At 41.7% G+C, this 18,750-nt stretch overlaps 1 protein-coding gene across 4 annotated transcripts in view; it reads right to left on the bottom strand.

Annotated features, from left to right (window-relative positions):
- The window catches only part of PIK3R1 (phosphoinositide-3-kinase regulatory subunit 1), a 167,385-nt gene that overhangs the window by 58,559 nt on the left and 90,076 nt on the right, over nucleotides 1–18,750 (bottom strand). For 3 of the 4 annotated variants that reach the window (XM_078067250.1, XM_036114434.2, XM_036114432.2), the window contains exon 2: nucleotides 14,203–14,925. In XM_078067250.1, coding sequence (XP_077923376.1) covers nucleotides 14,203–14,539 — 337 coding nt within the window. In that variant the 5' untranslated portion in view covers nucleotides 14,540–14,925. Of the gene's footprint in view, nucleotides 1–14,202; nucleotides 14,926–17,963; nucleotides 18,069–18,750 lie in introns of all 4 variants that reach the window. The other variant, XM_036114433.2, reaches the window with a different exon arrangement.

Raw genomic sequence — 18,750 nt, forward strand, 5'->3', positions numbered from 1 at the left:
ATGATGATTTGGTACAAACTGTCTCACCTAAGTCTCTGGTTTGATGTACGGTTCAAGTACATAATCTTGACAGAAACAAGATACTGGCCAATCGAGCATTTTTAATACCTAGATCTTTAAGATTTTTAAATTAGTATGAGGGTAACTGAATATGGCCAAAGATTATAGAGATGTGAGACTCTATTTAAAAGTCTATGACGTATAGGCCACTTCTTCCTAATATTTACTGAATATTTGCCTCCAGCATCAGTGATTGGTCTAACATGACATGACCTCTGGGGAAGTTCATTCTGCTAGAGGTTCCTTTTCTTCCCCGTTTCAGTTTGAGGGTAAGACACAGCGTGATGCTGGAAAGCACACACCCTGAAGTCAGAGTCTGTATGCAAATCCCAGGTCTCTACCCTTTATTAGTATTGGCTTCTGGGCAGGTTTCTCGCTCTGTGCCCCAACCTGAAAACAGCAATGAGTGAAATGATGCAAGCAGTGCACACGGCACAGTGCCTGGTACAAAGCAAATGCTCAATGCGTGCCAAGCAAACCTTAAGAATCATGAGGAAAACATTTCAAACTTTTCATCCCAGACGTAAAACACTTCATCCTACACGTATTTAAGAAAAAGGTAGCAACCAGATGCAATGAACTAAAAAGGGTAATATTAAAAAAAAAATGCAAAAGCAACCTTTTTAGCAAATAAAAAATTCATGTAATCATTCAGTGACATGCTTATAAGTGAAAGGCCCAGAATAAGGCGACGAAATTAATCAGAGCCTACACCGCCTTTGCCTAAAACATCAAATATCAACTCTGCAAGATGGATTTCAGGGAAAAGGCTAAACCCATCAGTCATGGTCTCTTCTTGTCAACTCCTATAAGCAAAGTATTTTTGGCTTCATTTTAAGCTGTGATTACTAGAACTATTAATTCCCGGCCTTCTTCATTTCCTTCTCTCGGCATATTATACTCTAAATGTGAGATAACATAATTTGGAGATTACTAACTACATTTGCTAGGATAGAGAATTTTAAAAATTTCAGAATGTGAACTCCACATAGCACCTGATGCTGGCAAAAAATGGTCCTTTAGCAATTCATTGAATCAAGAGATTCTTAAGCAAAAGCCTCAGTTGTTATTTCAAATGTGTTTTAGAAAACGGATTGCGTGGGGGTTGACTGAGAGGTGGCAGGGACCGTGGTTTTGTATTCTGGGTAAAAAGACCATTGTAAAACTGTCCCCATCTTTCTCTTTCAGAGTATACGAAAGGCAACTAGTCTCATAGCCAAACTATAACACTCCCCTCCCCCACCAAAAAAAATTTTTTTCCCACCCTTATAGCTAAATAATACTCAAAATACTAAATACTAAAAGGATGTAACAGCTAGGCTGGAATTCACCAACAGCAGTTAAGGGAATAAAATAGTTACGTGATTAGACAAATTCCCTTATTTGACCGCACTGCCATCAGACAGGCAGAGGGCTCAGGGTCCGCTGCACAGACTCCGGAAGCCGGCAAAGACAAGAGTAAACACTGGGTGCATCTTGTGAAACTTGTCCTGAGTGCAGGCACAGCTAGACGATTCCAATCACATAAGAGCTGGATAAATGTGGTCTGACAGGAAACGGAGTTTGAACCTAAACAACTGTGAATTTTATGCGCCAATGTTTAAACTTCCTCTAAATGTTAAAGCTGACCAGGTTTCTCAAGTTTCCCTTATGGGGAAGATTAGACCACAAATGACAGTTACAATATAACCGTACAAGTAACTACAAGCATCTGATGCCCAGTGGAGTAGCAAGTTACAACTAGCTTTCAATCCTTTAGAGCTGATTTTAGTGAAATTAGCAAACTCAATTACAAAGGTACATTTGTGTCACTAAATCAACAATGACTCGTCTATATTGCTTTATATACTGTGCTATCACACGTTTATATACAACATATGTATGAATGCTATTTTATATATTCAGAGGTTATGCCATCTTATAAAGATATAATGTCGCATCTATATGTACATAACATTTTGAGAAGTGCTAGTCCAGTGAGCGCTAACTTGAAGGTTGGTATTTTCATCACTTATGCCCCAGAGATTCCAACACGACTTTAAATCACCTCTTCTCAGCCTATTGTTCTGATGAGGTCCTTCTGCCGCAAAGGAGTAACTCACACAACTGCTTCATTCTCTTTAGTTTTTCTCAGGTCTATTTCCTGAAAGTGGAAAAGCCTTGTTGCTGAACTCACTGACTAGTATCAGGCCACGTCACAGGTCACTGACAAGCCAGGGGATCATCTGCCTTTGGCTCAGGGCTGCCTTCCTGGCCGATGGGCTGTCTGGGAATATCGTGTCGTCACAGGGCGAGGACACTCCCGCCCGAGGCCCACGCTGTATGGCACAGACACTTAACCACACTGGGGGGACAGGCGATCTGGGGTCAATCCCAACTCCTCCACTAGCTGTGTGAGCCTGGGCTATCATTTAACTAAACTTTAACTTCTTTTCCTTTACAACAGGTATAATAATAAGGCCAATGTCATAGAATTCTTACAAAAAGTAACAAGTTCATGTAGTACCATGTCAGCAAAGCACCTGACAGAGAACTAGCATTTGCTGAACACACAAATATAGGCAGGTATAAAGCCACACTTCTGTATTCGTGTACGTATAGACACCTACACGTGGATATTCATACATGTATTTGCGTAAAATTTTCATACAAGGCAAGGATTTTCCCCATGTCCTAATACTGTCACGCTTTCTCTGTAGTCTGTGTTTTGGAAGACGCATTTTATTTTTAGGTGTTTGGAAAATACACACCTTAGAGTTTTATTCTTCAAGGTAATCAACCTCTGCCTTTCTCATTGCAAAGTTTAAATGAAAAGCAATGTTTAAGTTTTCCCATGTGACGTGGGAAGTTTAGTGTATCTTTCTGAGCTCTTGCTGATATTATCAGAGAGTGTCTCTCGACTGCCTTTCCATGTGAAATATAAGGAAGCCGGACCCTAAGCTCTCAAGTCACCATCTTCTCTCCTCAAAACTCTACTACTATCGTTTGGCATTTACAGCTACAAAGGAGAAGGAAGCCTGAATTTTGTTCCTTGGTACTTACATAGGTATGGTGACTAGATGCTTTAATGATTTTTTTATACTTAAAACTTTTTTTTTTTTGCCAACATGCACCTAGAGGTGGCTTTCCATTGATTTCCTATGAACGAGGTGGTGGAGGACACATTCAAATGTGCACACATGCATGCAAGGTTATTTTTATTATGTTGCTCTCTTTCACTTGATACGGTTTCCTGTTTATCAGCACTTAAAATTCTCAGGTTAGATTTTCAGTCCATGTATCTATCATCTTTCGCCCTCACTTTTCTTTTTCTTTGCATTCTGGAAGAACTTTATCTACATTTCTTGTTCACAACACTAATTTAATTTTCAGCTGCATCAATTCTACTCCTTACTGTATCTCACATGGACTTTAAGGTGCTATTGCAATTTTAATTTCTTTACAATCACTCTTTTTTTTTATGGTTTCACTCCCATTTCATCCTATCCTATCATTTTTTCAACTCATAAACATTTAACTGCTTTCTGCCCCTCTTTCATTAGGGCCATGTCATTTTGAAATAATAAACCATTGGCGGAAGTCTGTTCTTTCTTCGAATCTTCTATTTGATCTCCCCTTTCCCTTTATGGAGCAACACTGTTCAGCAGGCTCAGCTCTACTTTTCCTGATCAGTGACCACTAAGCAAGGAGAAATCTACCCAGACCTGGCATTTGCTCTGAGCTACCCCTGATCCATTGGGTGCTGGCTTCAGATCTAGAGTTGGCTGGCCAGTTAGGATGAATAGTTCCCAGCCCAATTCTCACTGTGGTTTTCATTCCAGTTTAGTTTCCCTAGCCTGAAAGAAAACCTTCCTCTGCCTTCACTGGCTTTCTGAGGCTCTGAATGATGGAGAACTCAATCAGTACCCAAACCCTCAGTCAATGGAGGTCTTTCTAATCCTTCCCCACCTCCAACACTTTCCTTTTGTGGAGGAAGATTCTCAGGACGTAACAGTAATACCCCCGCGGTCCCACCACCCCAGCCCTGCTCGGTTATTTTCTGAGTTATGATCTTCCACGGAATAAAAACGCACCACTGGGGGAGATTAGAAAGAGGAAGGGAAGGGCATTCTGGGGACAGCTGCCTAGGCTCTTTCTGAATTACGGGCAGAGAGTCGGGGAGGACACAGCTCTGCCTCCCTATTTATAGGTGGTCAGAACTTACTCTGCCTATGTTTTTAAACCTGGCTCCATTTAGTTTACAGTAGACATTTTCCCTGCTAGTTCTTGCTTTTATAACTCTTGAGAATGCAAGTGTTTTTCTCCACCTTCTTGGGGACTTTAGTGAGAAGTCTCAAGAGGCTATGTCAGGACCACCAGGCAGAGACCTTTTTAAATGAGGAAACTTTCAGATGTTTCAAGGGAAAAAAACATGAGCAAAAATAAAAGCATCCAAGAAGGTTTTGCTGGCACTCATCGCCTTTGAGAGACTATCTCTGTGCAATGTCACATTGTCCTTTTAAACACCCAGAAATAAAATTCACCTGTGCCTTTCATGTGCCCTCATCCACCCTCCTGTCCTTGGAATTCTGGAAACAGAAACACAATGTTTATGTTATAAACTTGGCAGTGACTGACTTTCCTGAGAAATAAAGTTTGACATTCAAAGGAATTTAGCCATTTAGCCAGTCTTTAAAATGGCGTTTACTGCTAACTCTGACGGAACTCAGGCTTAGGTTTAAGACTTCAGATTCATTTGAGTCAGCTTGGGATTTCTTGTATTTATGGATTTCAAGCAGCCACTATCTACATGCCAAAACACATAATTCTTATGCTGGACATACTCATCTGGCTTTTAAACAGGTAATAACCAGCCTGCGCTCCATTTCAATCAAAGTGATATAAGACAGAAAGAAGAAAATTAGAAATTCAGGGAAACATCTGAAACAGACAGTAACATCTTCCAAAATAACTGACATGGAGGGAAAATCATTAATCAATGGTACGTCACTTCTGAAGATCTGATCAAGGTTTATTTCTTCTCAAGAAAAACCACATACACACACGTACCCAAAACTTTGTCTTAGTTTCATGGCCTCGTCAGTCTCTTTGTAACTCAAACCTTTAATATATTTAACAGACATGAGAAAATGCTGTGAGTCGTATGTAAAACAAAGGTAATTTGTTGTGTGGTTGTATGAATGTAACAGCCAATGAAACCTAAAAGATAAAACAAACATAATTAAAGACCACCCAAAAAGCTGAAACTATCTGATTTCTTCAGTTACTGATAACTTCACAAAGGACTGCTTAAGAAGATCCACACAGCTGCGTGCTGAATGTCCCTTCTATGAAGCCCCCTTCTTTTTAAATATTTACAAAATCATTTGAGCTTTAGCTTCTTAATCTGGAAAATGATTTAACAATGCAATCTTTGCAGGGTGGATAGAACAATCAAATGAAAAATGTCTATGAAATGCCTATCAGAATGCCTGGCAAATAGTAAGTCTGCAAATTTTATGGTCTTTTTTTTTTTTTTTATTTTAAAGCCTTGGTGACATTTATTTTGTTAGTTTAAGGTACATTTTGAAAAAGGCATTTTCAACATTTAAATACATCCATGGGCAAGTGTGGTATAATGACTACACTGTATACTTCTGATATATCCTAGCCAAATTCATTAAATCTCATTTCTTGGTACTCAGTAGATGATCAATATTATTTAGCAATTAAGTCATCTTGCTCTAACCTTTCTGAATCAATCTTTCTCCTTCAACAATGGGAAATTTACTTTTTGGCTACCTAAAAAAGCAAGTTAGCAATGTTGTGAAATACTTCCAAATTATAAAGCAATGATACAAACATTCAACTATGTTTCTACAATTAGGACACGGATAGAAAGATATATTTCAAACCAACCATTCACTGATAAAGAAGCAACATTCTTAAAGATTAAAAATTATTTTTAAAAAAATGGGATAAAAATAAACCCAGCAGTGTTTAATGCGGATTCACAGTTGATTATCTTATTTACAACCCGAAGTAATTTTGAAAACTGAATTTTTCAAGACCCAGCAACAAGCTGGAGCCGACTTTTTCTAACAGTGTCAATGGTACTATGTGCCAAGAGTGAGGGCACTGTGGTAGGTTCCTTCCTCGGGGTAAAGCTTGGAGGATGAGGATGACTACCCCAACTATCTGGCTGACTTTACTACAAAGCAGCCTTGCCCAATGCCTATGCTAATATGTTACCTCTTGGGCACATACTCTAATACCTCCACCACACAAATTTGAAGAGCTCTGAATAAACAAATCTTTATAACCTGAAGAGACAAATGTTATAACCATCACCCTGTCTACCTGCCTTGGAGAATTTAACAAAAAACTCACAACACAAATCCTTAGGCACTCTGAGCTCCTATCATGTCAACAAATTTAGTCACACCACAGAGACGCAGTACAAGGAAGACATTCCATGAATATCTAATTCACTCGTGAACTGCGGTGTGTCAAACTGGAAGTCACAAACCCATTTAGATGTCAGCAATTCCTGAGAGGCCACCAACACAGGGAAAGCATAAGTTCTCATACTGGTGAAATGTATCTTAAGATCATACAGTATGCAGTTTTGCAAAACTTGCTACCAATTTGGCACCTTCATTAGCAACAATCTCATCTGATCTCACAGCCCAAGCTCCATATCAGATCTGGCAACGAGGTCACGCGAGCACATCTGCCCAACCATCCTAGCTTGTTTTTCTAGTCCCTTCACCTTCTGTTTCTCAACAATTCTTTGAGTAGGAATACGTAAATGTTTACTGGCCAAGTGTCAGCAAGGTTAAAACAAAAATACAGTCAAAAGTCAGAAGAGACAGTATCTATTTCTTATTTTACAACTAGAGAACGCTGGGATTAGAAGGATTAAGGAATTTAAAAAAAAGGGGGGGTTAAGGAATTTAGAGGAAGCAAAGCAGAGTGGAATTTTTGACTCAAATAATGTATCACAGAGATTTCTATTTCACTTATACCAACATCTTTACTGTCTTGGATATCAAATTTGATCACCAAATTACAGTCTCCTACAATACAGTGTAATAAATTCACAGTCAGAACTTCAATATGCATCAAACTGTGACAGGATAGAAGAATCTATAGGCACCACATAATACATGCTACCAAATGGAAACAGATGAGCAGATGAATGCCAACACCTCCAAGCAAGACAGTGTCCAGGAAAGGTATTCCTGAAAATGACAGCCATACGTTAGATGGCATGAAGCCACTGGGACAAAGTTCTGCATACATAATTAAACAGAAAGATCTGCTGCTTGTTTTTATTTTCAACTGCACAGTTCTACTTTATCAGATCATTTTAACAATGTATAGTGCATGGGATTATCATGGTAAAAACAAAATACTGTGGTCGCTCATAGAAATTAGTAAGAGTAACACACTTATAAAGTATTCTGACAGTATTGTGTTAAACTTGACATTTTAGGGAAATATACCCAAGGAATTAAAATAAAGCCAACTTCCAGTACACTCTGACCTCCTCTATTTAGAGTAGTTTCAGTGAAAGCCTAAGAACTGTTTTGGTACTGAATGCAACAAAATCAACCAAGACCTCAAAACATTAGATATAATCCATCATGCAATTATGCTTCTCATTTCTAGCTATCACACCAAGTTATTTTCTCCCACTTTAGCCTTCAAACCAATTTTATGTCATTCCTCATGGAAAGTGTTCGCAACAAAGACACACATACATGCAACAGCCAGCTCTACTGCTAACGTGTTCTCTTTTACTAAGAAAAACATGGATATGTAAATGGCATCACATATCTGGTATTCTGTTCTGCCAGAGGTACAAAATTCTCCCCTTTTTGGATGCTACTTAGCAGATGTAAGGCACCATTTGTTGTTGAATTTAAGAATTTGAATTATTTTCTCAAACTCTGACTTACTGGAGAAGTGCTTATTAATCAGAATTTCTCCTGTTTTCGACAAAGATGCATTCACCTAGGAACCAGAGAAGACGGACGTCAAAGTTATCACAGAATCTACTGACAACTAAACTAAAAAAGAAACATTTTTTGAATATAGAGTTCTACTTTTATGACAAGGAAAATTTCATTAGAACATCATCATTAGCTTGGTTGCTAGGAGACAAAATAGGCTCACTCCACTCCACTCCTGTTCAAATCAGAGGGGTGAAGGCTTTATTTAAGTAGTACAGATATGGACTTTGGACCCTTTACCCATTTTGGGAAAAAAAAGAGCAGAGTGAAATGTCTAAAGCCAGAAGCCTTAATGAAATCATCTGAACATATATCTCTCCTAAGAAAATACAACGTGCACACCATAGCTCTGTGTTTCTAAATGACACGCATCATGGTAACATGGCAGAAATCTTTTCCTCAAGGAATGTCTTATCTGTAACCTTGAACTTAACTGTCACCACAGTTCCAGGAAAGAAAAAGTCAAGTCCTTCTGGTCAAATAACAGACTGGAGGAAGGAGGGAGGAACGTCTCCCTCTCTGTTTGGGAGTACCAAGAGGAACTCTCTACTCATCCCCCCTTAGGCTTTGCTTTTAATTCCTAATATGACCAGCCAGGTCGGGGCAGAACTTTTCTGCTAAAAAGCAGGAAAGATGTCAAAATCTTTTCTCTGTTTGTCAATTTCCTTCTCAACTAACCATGGATATGCAAACTATTAATTAGGGTTACTTGCCTTTCTCTTCACATTTCTGGGGAGACAAAATAATTAAATTTAAAATTCACAGGAAAAATGTCTTAAAAATCAAGACTTAGTAAAAAGATTCGAAACAGAAAAAAAAAAAAAGAATAGAAATGCTGGCACTCGAGCAGGAGAACTTATTATAACATGTCACTTAATACATGAGTAATTCCTTCTGGGATCTTAACAGAAGTGGCTAAGCTCATCTGATCTTAGCAAAAATAATTATCACACTTGTTTTCTCCAGACCTACTCTTTAATCAGTTATATTGATGATATCTTTTGGAAATGTGTTTCATTTCGTATTTAAACACAGAGGTCAAAATCTCTAGTGTTCTGATTAATTTTTCCAGTGGGTCGTTAGAGGCAGGGTTCTAAGGCCTTTATCTTCGAATACCCTCTAACCAGGCCTGCTTTCTCACAATAGCAGCACGGTCAACGCGGAATGGGCAGTCAGCACCACAAGTCCGACGTCTCAGCCCACCATTCAGAGGAGCTCAACAGGACGAGCCTCTAACTTCATAGTGAAGTCTCACTTAAGTAGGAGAAAAGGCGAAGAAAGTTCTGACAAGGCATCATCTCGACGGAAACAGAACTCATAAAGGCAGGAATTTGAGAAGCAAAGCAAATTACTTTCACAGGTACTCTCTGGGTGAGCAACAGCAGTGTGTTATGACCATGAGGCTCAGCAAAGGTGTGTGATTTGGGATCAGGCCGCTATCTTCTGTGACCTCTGTACAGTGTAGTCAATTTGTGTGATTTATGACAGCCTTGCTTTCTAGACGATGAATGACAACTATGGAGGGGCACTCAAATGCTGAGTGTGAGAAATGTAAAAATAACTTGGCCGGGGAAACCTTGAAAGCAAAGACAAGTTATAAGCTTTTTCCTTTTTCTGCTTAGAGAGAATTTTGATCAAAATTTAAACTTTTTTTTTTTTTTTTTTAAAGATTTTATTTATTTATTTGACAGAGAGAGTCACAGCGAGAGAGGGAACACAAGCAGGGGGAGTGGCAGAGGGAGAAGCAGGCTCCCCGCGGAGCAGGGAGCCCGATGCGGGGCTCGATCCCAGGACCCTGGGATCATGACCTGAGCCGAAGGCAGACGCTTAACGACTGAGCCACCCAGGCGCCCCTTGATCAAAATTTAAAATAGGCCTCGCCAAATGTGTGCTTTGTGTTTTGTTTTTTTTTAATTTTATTTATTTATTTGAGAGAGAGAGACACAGCGAGAGAGGGAACACAAGCAGGGGGAGTGGGAGAGGGAGAAGCAGACTTCCCACCGAGCAGGGAGCCCGATGTGGGGCTCCATCCCGGGACCCTGGGATCATGACCTGAGCCAAAGGCAGACGCTTAACGACTGAGCCACCCAGGCGCCCCTGTGCTTTGTGTTCTATATGTGGAACCAGCTGGGGCCTGGGACTCACTGTCAGGGTCCGAAGTGGGAGCCGGTAAGGGGTGTGGATGGGGGACGGAGGTGGGTATGAACTCAGATCCATAAGTGGTCTCTCAAGTTAGCAGATTCCAATGTTCGATACAAACTAACATGGTCACTAGGTCTATACAATAAACTAGATTCTAGTTTGTTACTAACTAGAATCTCACCAGTCTAAATATTGTGCATTAGCATGACTTTAAAGAATCGCAAAACACTGTCTCAAGAAATAGCCCCATGGGACAGCTTATTTATGAAAGAAAGGACAACATTTTCATTGCCCTATCCCTACATCTCTACCTCCGTCATTTCCCTGTGTACAGAGGAACTAGGGACCGTGGTTGAACGGGGTTGTGTGTTTGGGAATGGAATGCCAGTGTCTGAAGAGCCTAATGCAGAAAGAGCTGGAGCACTGTCTTTCAACAGCACGGCCCCCCTAAGGACCATGGGACACCCATTTTGCACACCCTCCACCTGTGCGAAACACTGAAGAGGTTCTCTCCAAAGTAGGTCACAGAGGGCTTCACTAAATGGTCGGAAAGTGAAATGTGACACTCCTCTCAGCAATTTTAGCCCCCAAGCAAAGGGAAGGAGATGAAAGGAGGGGAGAGGAAATAAAACCTGAGGACCCTTGCTGATCTTGACACACGTTCTAATCACTTTGCTGAAGTGGCTGACAGAACCCTCTATCAGCTTAACACACTTTCCCGCTAGCAGAACTACCTCTCCTAAGCACTGGAGTAGAAAATAACAGTTTTGGAGAACAAAGTATGCAACGGTCAAGGTCCAGGCTGCAAGATTCCTCAGATGGGAATGATGTGCAAACAAATCAGCTGTGATTTCTAACCGCAGAATGGGCTGTCGCAGCCTCCTGTGCCTGCCTGTGACATACGGAGTGCAGGGCTCTCAAGCCGCCTGGGAGGTGAACATTTACGAAGAACCTCAAAAGCAAGCCTTTACCCACTGAGAACCTACTGCACTGTTCTAGATACTTGGGATCATGGAGGAACAACCAAGATTCCTGCCGTCATGGAGCCTACAATCTGGCAGAGGGAAGAGAGGATAAACATCCACATGGGAAGTAAATTCTATAGCAGGTTAGATAATAAATGGTTTGCAAAAGCAGAGGGGCAGGTCACCATGTGAAACAGGGTGAGCAGAGCCAGCCTCCATGAGAAGATGTGAGCAGAGGGGAGAGTAGGTCGCGCAAGGGATGTGCGAGGAAGAGCCGACCAAGCGGAGGGAAGGGAGCAGAGCCCTGAGGTGGGAGGGGAAAGGACACGGTATCTGAAGCCATGCTATTTCTCTCTCTCGAATCTTGACTTCATTTGTCATCGCTACTTCCCAGTACAAAATAGGGATGCAGTTCATGTTTACTGAATGACTTCGAAGCCAGTAAGTACAACAATGGACCAATGAACAAATACAATTCCATCGACAGACTGGGCTTCCTAAGAGACTACATGCAAAATGTAGCAGTGGAAGGTTTAGCAGATTTTCAAATGAGTTTCAAAAGCTCAACTTTACAGCTTTATTTCCAGGAACATTCCAGGAAAAGTGGAAAAGTGGGTTCTATTATGTAAGGAGGAATCCCTCACACAGCGTACTTCTGGCCAGAGTCCAATCACAACTTTCTTTTAAGGAGAGAGAAGGCTCCAAGAGCAGGAGACAAGAATCACACAATTAGCAGGCAGGCAGGCATGAGCATCCTCTGTCTAACCCCTGCCCATTACAGGGGGAGTGCCAACTCTCCCTAGGACACTATCTCAACAGGAGACCTACATGTGATCTCAGGCCTCGAGGGTAACCTTCTAAGTAAAATAAAGAAAGTCAAACACAAACACAGGCTAAATCAAGTGGGGGGAGTAAAAAGAAAAAAGTGCTAAGGAATTCAATTACAGTAAGAAAAGAACTATCCTCTCCTGCTGCCCCACAATTTGTCACTGCAAAGTCTTCCAAACCAGAATCCCATAGTTCCAACATACATGTTTGTCCTTACAACTACTTTCCCTTTCAATGTGACAGGCAACTAGTAGGAGCTACTGAATTCCCATTTCAGACAAATTCTATATAAATGAGAAGAGAAGACTAACACTTCTGGAAAATCTAATGTTTAGTACTACACTCCCCATACTGCCTCTTCAACCTTTCAGTAACTCTTAATTTCTCGTTGTATTTGGGCCCACTCTTTCTAATACCCGAATGCACATTATCATGGGTTTCTTTCCTAAATTCTGCTAAAAATTTTCAATTACTCTACCTTTTCATGTGTTACAAAATCTCCATTGTCACCACATCACATGAGAAAGAAAGCATTGCAAAATAGTTTAGGACCTAAAAAGAGAAAATCATTTTGCTTATAATGAAAGTTACACCTAATAGCAGTTATCAAATGCAATTTTGCTTAGAAATTATTTTTACAAAATCTGGGTCACTAATTTGACAAGATGCCCCTTTTCCCACCTTTCAAATAATCTTCTCTAATCCAACACAGATACTTGGAGGATTCTGTCATCTTTTATATTCTGGGACAAATTAAATAGTTTTTCCTTTTGAATCAGCCTACTTGAAGTTTTTTTTTTTAACTTAAAAAATTAACAGCTGTATTAAAAATACGTAGTTTGGTGGGGAAAAAAAAAAACAATAATGTATACACCTTCTATCTGCTCAATGAAATGCAATAGTTGACAAAACTGTATCTACATATGCAGTCAAGGTTTTCTGACTTACCTGCAAAGAAAAATTAACTTTTGCTTTTCAACTGTATAGTAAAAGACATTATTTGGACATTATTTATAAAGTACGGTATCATGTTCATCAAACAAGTATCTCTTCTGGGTGAGGCAGGGGATGAAAAGGCACATCCCTTCAGGTATCTCTAGGCAGGAATGCTTGACTTCTACAAAATGTTCCCTGTCATATTATGACTCAGTGCTAAAAGGCAGCTCTTTATCCTTGCATTCTGCTCCTTTATTCCCGTGTTACCTCATTCCTATGTGCCAGAATAAGCCAACGTTAAAGAAGGCACAAGAGAATAAGAATCCCTCCCAGAAATACACAGTAATGCCACACGCCATTGGACTTAACATGCAACCGCTGCGGTAGGGTCCACCTGTTTTAAACCTACCTTTCCAAACCTTCCTCTGTCTGAGAAAAAAAGAAACAATTATGGGAAGAAAAAAAAAAGCTTGAAATTTACTGAGGAAATGAGTATTTAACAAAGGCCATAAGGGCAAAGCTGAGCAAAGGGCTTATCTCTGTGTGACACTGAACACAGAAAAACCTTAAATGACCAGCTGTGCACAAAGCTCGAGTGTGGACCATCTCCAATAATAAACAAGGAGCGGGTTTTGAATCAAGGTGGTTTCCATTTAAGAAAAGCATTCAGTAATTTTTTTTTTCTTGTGACGGCCAAGCACACTAGAAGCAATAATGCTATGAATGACCCTGCCCGTGAAGGAAGAGAACTCCCTCTCCATCTATTCTGAGTAAGGGATTAGGCGTCAGCTTCAGCCACAGTGCTTCTGGAGAGGAAACCAAGAGGGAGATAACCAGGTTATAAAAACAATGCTTTCTTCTCTGCTTTCTGTGGTCACTTTATTGCTCTCGACATTTTTCCATATACATCAAATTAATGTTAAATATACTGACTTACCCTCTACTTTCCCCAAATGATTATTTAAATATATTAATACCAATTACAAGAGGAAGAGTGCAGTAGCGTTTAATTCCACGGCAACTGTAATAACAGGGTTTAAAGATGCTCACGAAACAGGTTCTCATACACCATCTCCTTCTTTTTCCAACTCTCTACCCCACAAACACAAATTTCTAGTCTTGCAGTAATTGACCAAGCTTTTATATGCCATACATAAATTCAGATAAAGTTGCCAAAATGAGTTCTTCTCCGAGGGCGATAGCCCAACACAACTCTCAGGCTTTTCCTAAAAAAAAAAAAAAAAGCCACGAAGCAATCACTCATGAATACTGACCTTGCTGTTGCTCACTGTCTGCTTCAGCTTTCGAAGAACCTGGTGCAACAGGAAGGGGTCGAGGTGGTCGGGGCTTTGGTGTGGGAGGCGAGATTTTTTTCCTTCCAATATATTCAACATAAGTTCCCGGAAAGTCCCCTCTTTCCCCCGTGGTTTCATTATAACCATTTAACCAGCCGATTTCTTCAGGCCTGGCTTCCTGTCCGTCACTGAATCCAAGAGCTACTAAGGACCCTTTATTCACAGTCAAGACATCACCCAAGTGCAAGTCAATATCTTCGTCTCGTTCCTTCTTGTAATCATACAGCGCTCGGTACTGATAGCCCTCGGCACTCATGTTGGTGAGTCTGTGACCATGCAACAGAGGAGTCTGGTGACACGCTGCAGTCTGATCTTACGTTTCTATGGAAAGCGAATTCAGAGAGTAAGTTAAGATTCCTAATATGTGTCCAGCAGAGGACAAAGGACAACTCTCCAAAGGTTTAAGAGGAGAGGTGACCGGATGTCCGGCTATCCATCTGTCCTCCATCAATGGTATGACTGAAGACAGGGTGCTACTTCCTCTGCGGCCCACAGTCCTCCCACTGGCTTCCTTTTCAGCAGCTCGTCAACACTTGGCCTCCAGGCTGATTCTCGCAGCGCGGCCCAATCCTTTCTGACACTCTTGTCACACTGTCCATCTGGCGTCTGATTAGACTGTGTCACTCCACACGCGAGCTTCACCTAGCAAAGGAAAAACAAGACTTATGAATGAACATCACACTTTGCCATCTGTGTGAATTTGAATTTCTATTTCCATTCAACAAGTATTTAATCAATTTGGCATACACACACGGGCCAGCGTGCTACTGCTCCACATGATATATACAACAAAGATTAGTAAGACAGTCCACCTTCCAAGAACACTAGGCAGCGGTGGGAGGTGCGCCGGTATGTGGCAATGTCTCTCAGATAAGAACAGTACACAAGGAACCATAACACTAGGTAAATAGCGGAAGACAGGCAGAGACTGAAGGCTGTTGGGTTCCAATGAGGGAGAGACCACGTCTGACTGCAGGGATCTGAAGACAGAAAGGAATGTGTGGCATGATCTCAGGTACAGATGTGACTAAGCAAATGCCGTATTCTGGGAAGAGCTAGAACAGGCAGTCCAAAGCGTCGGAAGCCTAAGAGGGAGCACTGGAACTGGATTAGAAAGACGGGGAGGGGTTATAGGACACGATGCACGCCTGCACTGAGCTTGGGAGTACTATGGTCTAATTTCAGGAGCCACCAAAAACGCATGGAGGAAGGGGAGCAACAACATGAGAGATGCACTTGAAGAATCTCGGTCTAACTACGGTGAATGGGACGGACGGGCATAGGGATGGACAGGTGAGGATGAAAGCTATACCACAGTGGTGTGGGTGAAAGGCCCTGAGGGCAAGAACCAAGGCGGCAGCAGAAGGTATGGAGGGGAGGAATGAAGCAACAGACACTGCAGAGAAAGCATGAGTGGATGTGGTGATGCTTGAATCAGAGTGAATACAGAACAGGAGCAGAAGGCCTACCCGGAGTTAACTCCGGTGGGCTTTACGGGATGCTGGGCGTACAACTGCTAGTGTAGGGGGCAGGGGCAAACCTAGCCTGTGATTCAAGAGAGGGAACCCGCTACAGACTTGATCAGCTGCAAATAAGGCAAGGCTGAACTCAATAGAATGGAGGAACTCCCAAAGAAAAGCTATCGAAGGTTAAAAAATCATCCAAGAATCAAACACTGGGGTTCACTGAATGCAACCTTAAAAGCAAAGTCCAAGTTTGGAGACACACTATATCTGGGAAACAATGGATAAGACGATTTGGGTGGGAAAAGGTGATCCCTAAGACCAAATCCTGCAGGGGCCTCCAGCAAGGGGAAAGTGAGGCAAGGCTAGGAGACTCGGGGCTCTGCCCATCACCGTATCATCACTGACTTTTGAGAAAGCAGACTCCAGTCTAGAGACACTGAGGATAGTCGCTAGACTTGAAGGAGTTAAGGAACTGAAGAGGAAGTAGAAATGGTTGCTGGAGATTACCCTGGACAGATAGCCCTGGTGTAGGGGGAAACCAAGTAGTGCAAGTTTTTGCTTTTTTTTCTTGTAACATAGTGGAGGCAGAGGAATTAAAGACTCTCTAGAGAGAAAGTCAGCACGTGGCCTGCCAACAGCACAGGGCGTTCATGTACACACTTTGCACTCCGGTCATTTCTCAGCACTATCTTCATTATAAAGAGTAAAAGCAACTTAAAGGTTTCAGTTAAGCTGGCCGAGCAGCAAAGCAATAAACGAGAGCCACACAACATCAGCGTGCTATATCAAAGAGAGCTCCGTGTGTTTTAACGAGGGGGCCACTTGAGAAGTTTAGTATTATAGGAACTCGTCCGTATATGCATCTTAATATGCAGAATCTAATCAACAGCCCGTGATGTTGGCATGCAGAAGCGTCAAGTATTCAACTTCACGTGGTTAGAGCCTCTTAGTGGTAGTACAATAACACTCTTAGAGTTAATATTAAAAGAAGCAAAAACAAACACTGGAAACCTTTGAGTAGTTAGAATATTAATTTGAGATAGTATTCTAACTTTGTATTTCAGTCATCAGATAAAAAAGAAAACTAAAGCAACCAGCAGGGTGTATTAGAAAAATAAACTGTATTATGTTTGAAGACAACCTCTCCTTTTGATGGATCCAGAATCAAATTAAATATTCACTGCAGAAATTCGCACAAAAATGTAGGACTAGCAAATCTCATTTTTAGTACTAATGTACTCTGTACAAATGAGACACAGAACTCTAAAGAACATGAAAATTTACATATCCCTAAATGCCTGGAAACCAGGCAACATGCCTAAGAATAATTTAATTCCTCCAAATCTGCCTTGAAATTTTTGTTAGCTTTTCCTGGCAATGTAGGTCTTTTTGGGAAAAAAAAAAATCCTCAACTAGTACGTTGGATAGATCTTTCCACCAGCTGCTGCCTATGGCTTGTTCTATTTCAACAACCCAGTGGGCCAGTTTGGTGAGATTCTTATCAGAATGGGGAATATTGTATCTACCCACTCGTTCCCCCCTCCCCCTCCCTCCCTGTCTGTCTGTCTCTCTTCATCACTCTCTCCCCTACACAGCCCTCAGCCACCACCAGGCCCCTGATCACAGCACACCCATGCAGATATGCATGTTCCTAAACAGGGGACACCACACTAAGAGGCCCCATGTCTGGTCAGGGTTTTACCAACCTGAAAACTGTGCTTATGTTACCTGAGGCTAAATCTGTGCAAAGAGAAAAAGAACCCTGAGGAACCTGATGACTGAGAGTAGCAATCCCCAACCCAGACGCCAAAGACTTATTAGATTTCTCTACTAATTCCCATCCCTCGCTGTTTTTAAAAGGAGAACCTTAACTTTTTTTTTTTTTTTTTTAAAGATTTTATTTATTTGACAGAGAGACACAGCGAGAGAAGGAACACAAGGCAGGGGGAGTGGAGAGGGAGAAGCAGGCTTCCCGCTGAGCGGAGAGCCCGATGCGGGGCTCGATCCCAGGACCCCGGGATCATGACCTGAGCCGAAGGCAGACGCTTAACGACTGAGCCACCCAGGCGCCCCGAACCTTAACTTTTTTAAAAGGAGAAGAATCCTGTGCAGAATTCTGGGCCTTCATCTGATTCAAAAAACAAAACAAAACAAAAAAACCCCAAATCAACAAAAACCCTCATCTTCTACGATGCTAGGATTATAAGAACACACCATTCCTGTCTTCTGGGACTCCACAACGTCAAGGCCAGGAAGATCAATCCAAACAATTCAAGGTTGGCTGAAAGTCAGCGCCAACTAAGAGGTTGGAGAGCAACCCTGTAAGAGAAGAGGGAACGCTGACTAGTCATCTGGGCAGCAACTGGATAGCGTCCTGCGGCAAAGTGCACAGCGGCCTTGGCCAGGGAGAAGGGGCAGGCGCCTCGACCACGCTGCATACTTTCTCCTAACAGCCACACCCATTTCGAGGACTGTCACCGTCATCTTGGTCATCATGGGCATCATCCAACACTTACTGGGAGCTGGATGTGTATTAACTCACTCAACCATTGCCATCTAATGTTCATTAGGAACTGTATGTGTATCAACATGTTCACTCTTCAGCATAACCCCGAGGCAGCACTTATCAATATTCTCACTTTGCAGAGGAGGAAACTGAGGTACAGAGAATTGAGTACCTTGGCCATGGTAACACTCAGCAACCGGGAGCTAGAATCCCATTCAAGCAGTCTGGCTCCAGGGCCACAACTTTTGACACCACTAGAACCTACTGCCCAAGTTCAACGTGCTTTGATGACCGAGGACAGCCCAGGTATGTCCACAGGGTCAATGATGCAGATTCTTTGCCGGCACATTCTGACCCCTCAGATTTAACCCTGAACGTCTGCTTTTTTTTTTTTTTAAAGATTTTATTTATTTATTTGACAGAGAGATAGAGAGAGAGCACAAGTAGGCAGAGCGGCAGACAGAGGGAGAGGGAGAAGCAGACTCTCCACTGAGC

The sequence above is a fragment of the Halichoerus grypus genome, chromosome 2, assembly GCF_964656455.1.
Source record: "Halichoerus grypus chromosome 2, mHalGry1.hap1.1, whole genome shotgun sequence".
NCBI classification, from domain to species: Eukaryota; Metazoa; Chordata; class Mammalia; order Carnivora; family Phocidae; genus Halichoerus; species Halichoerus grypus.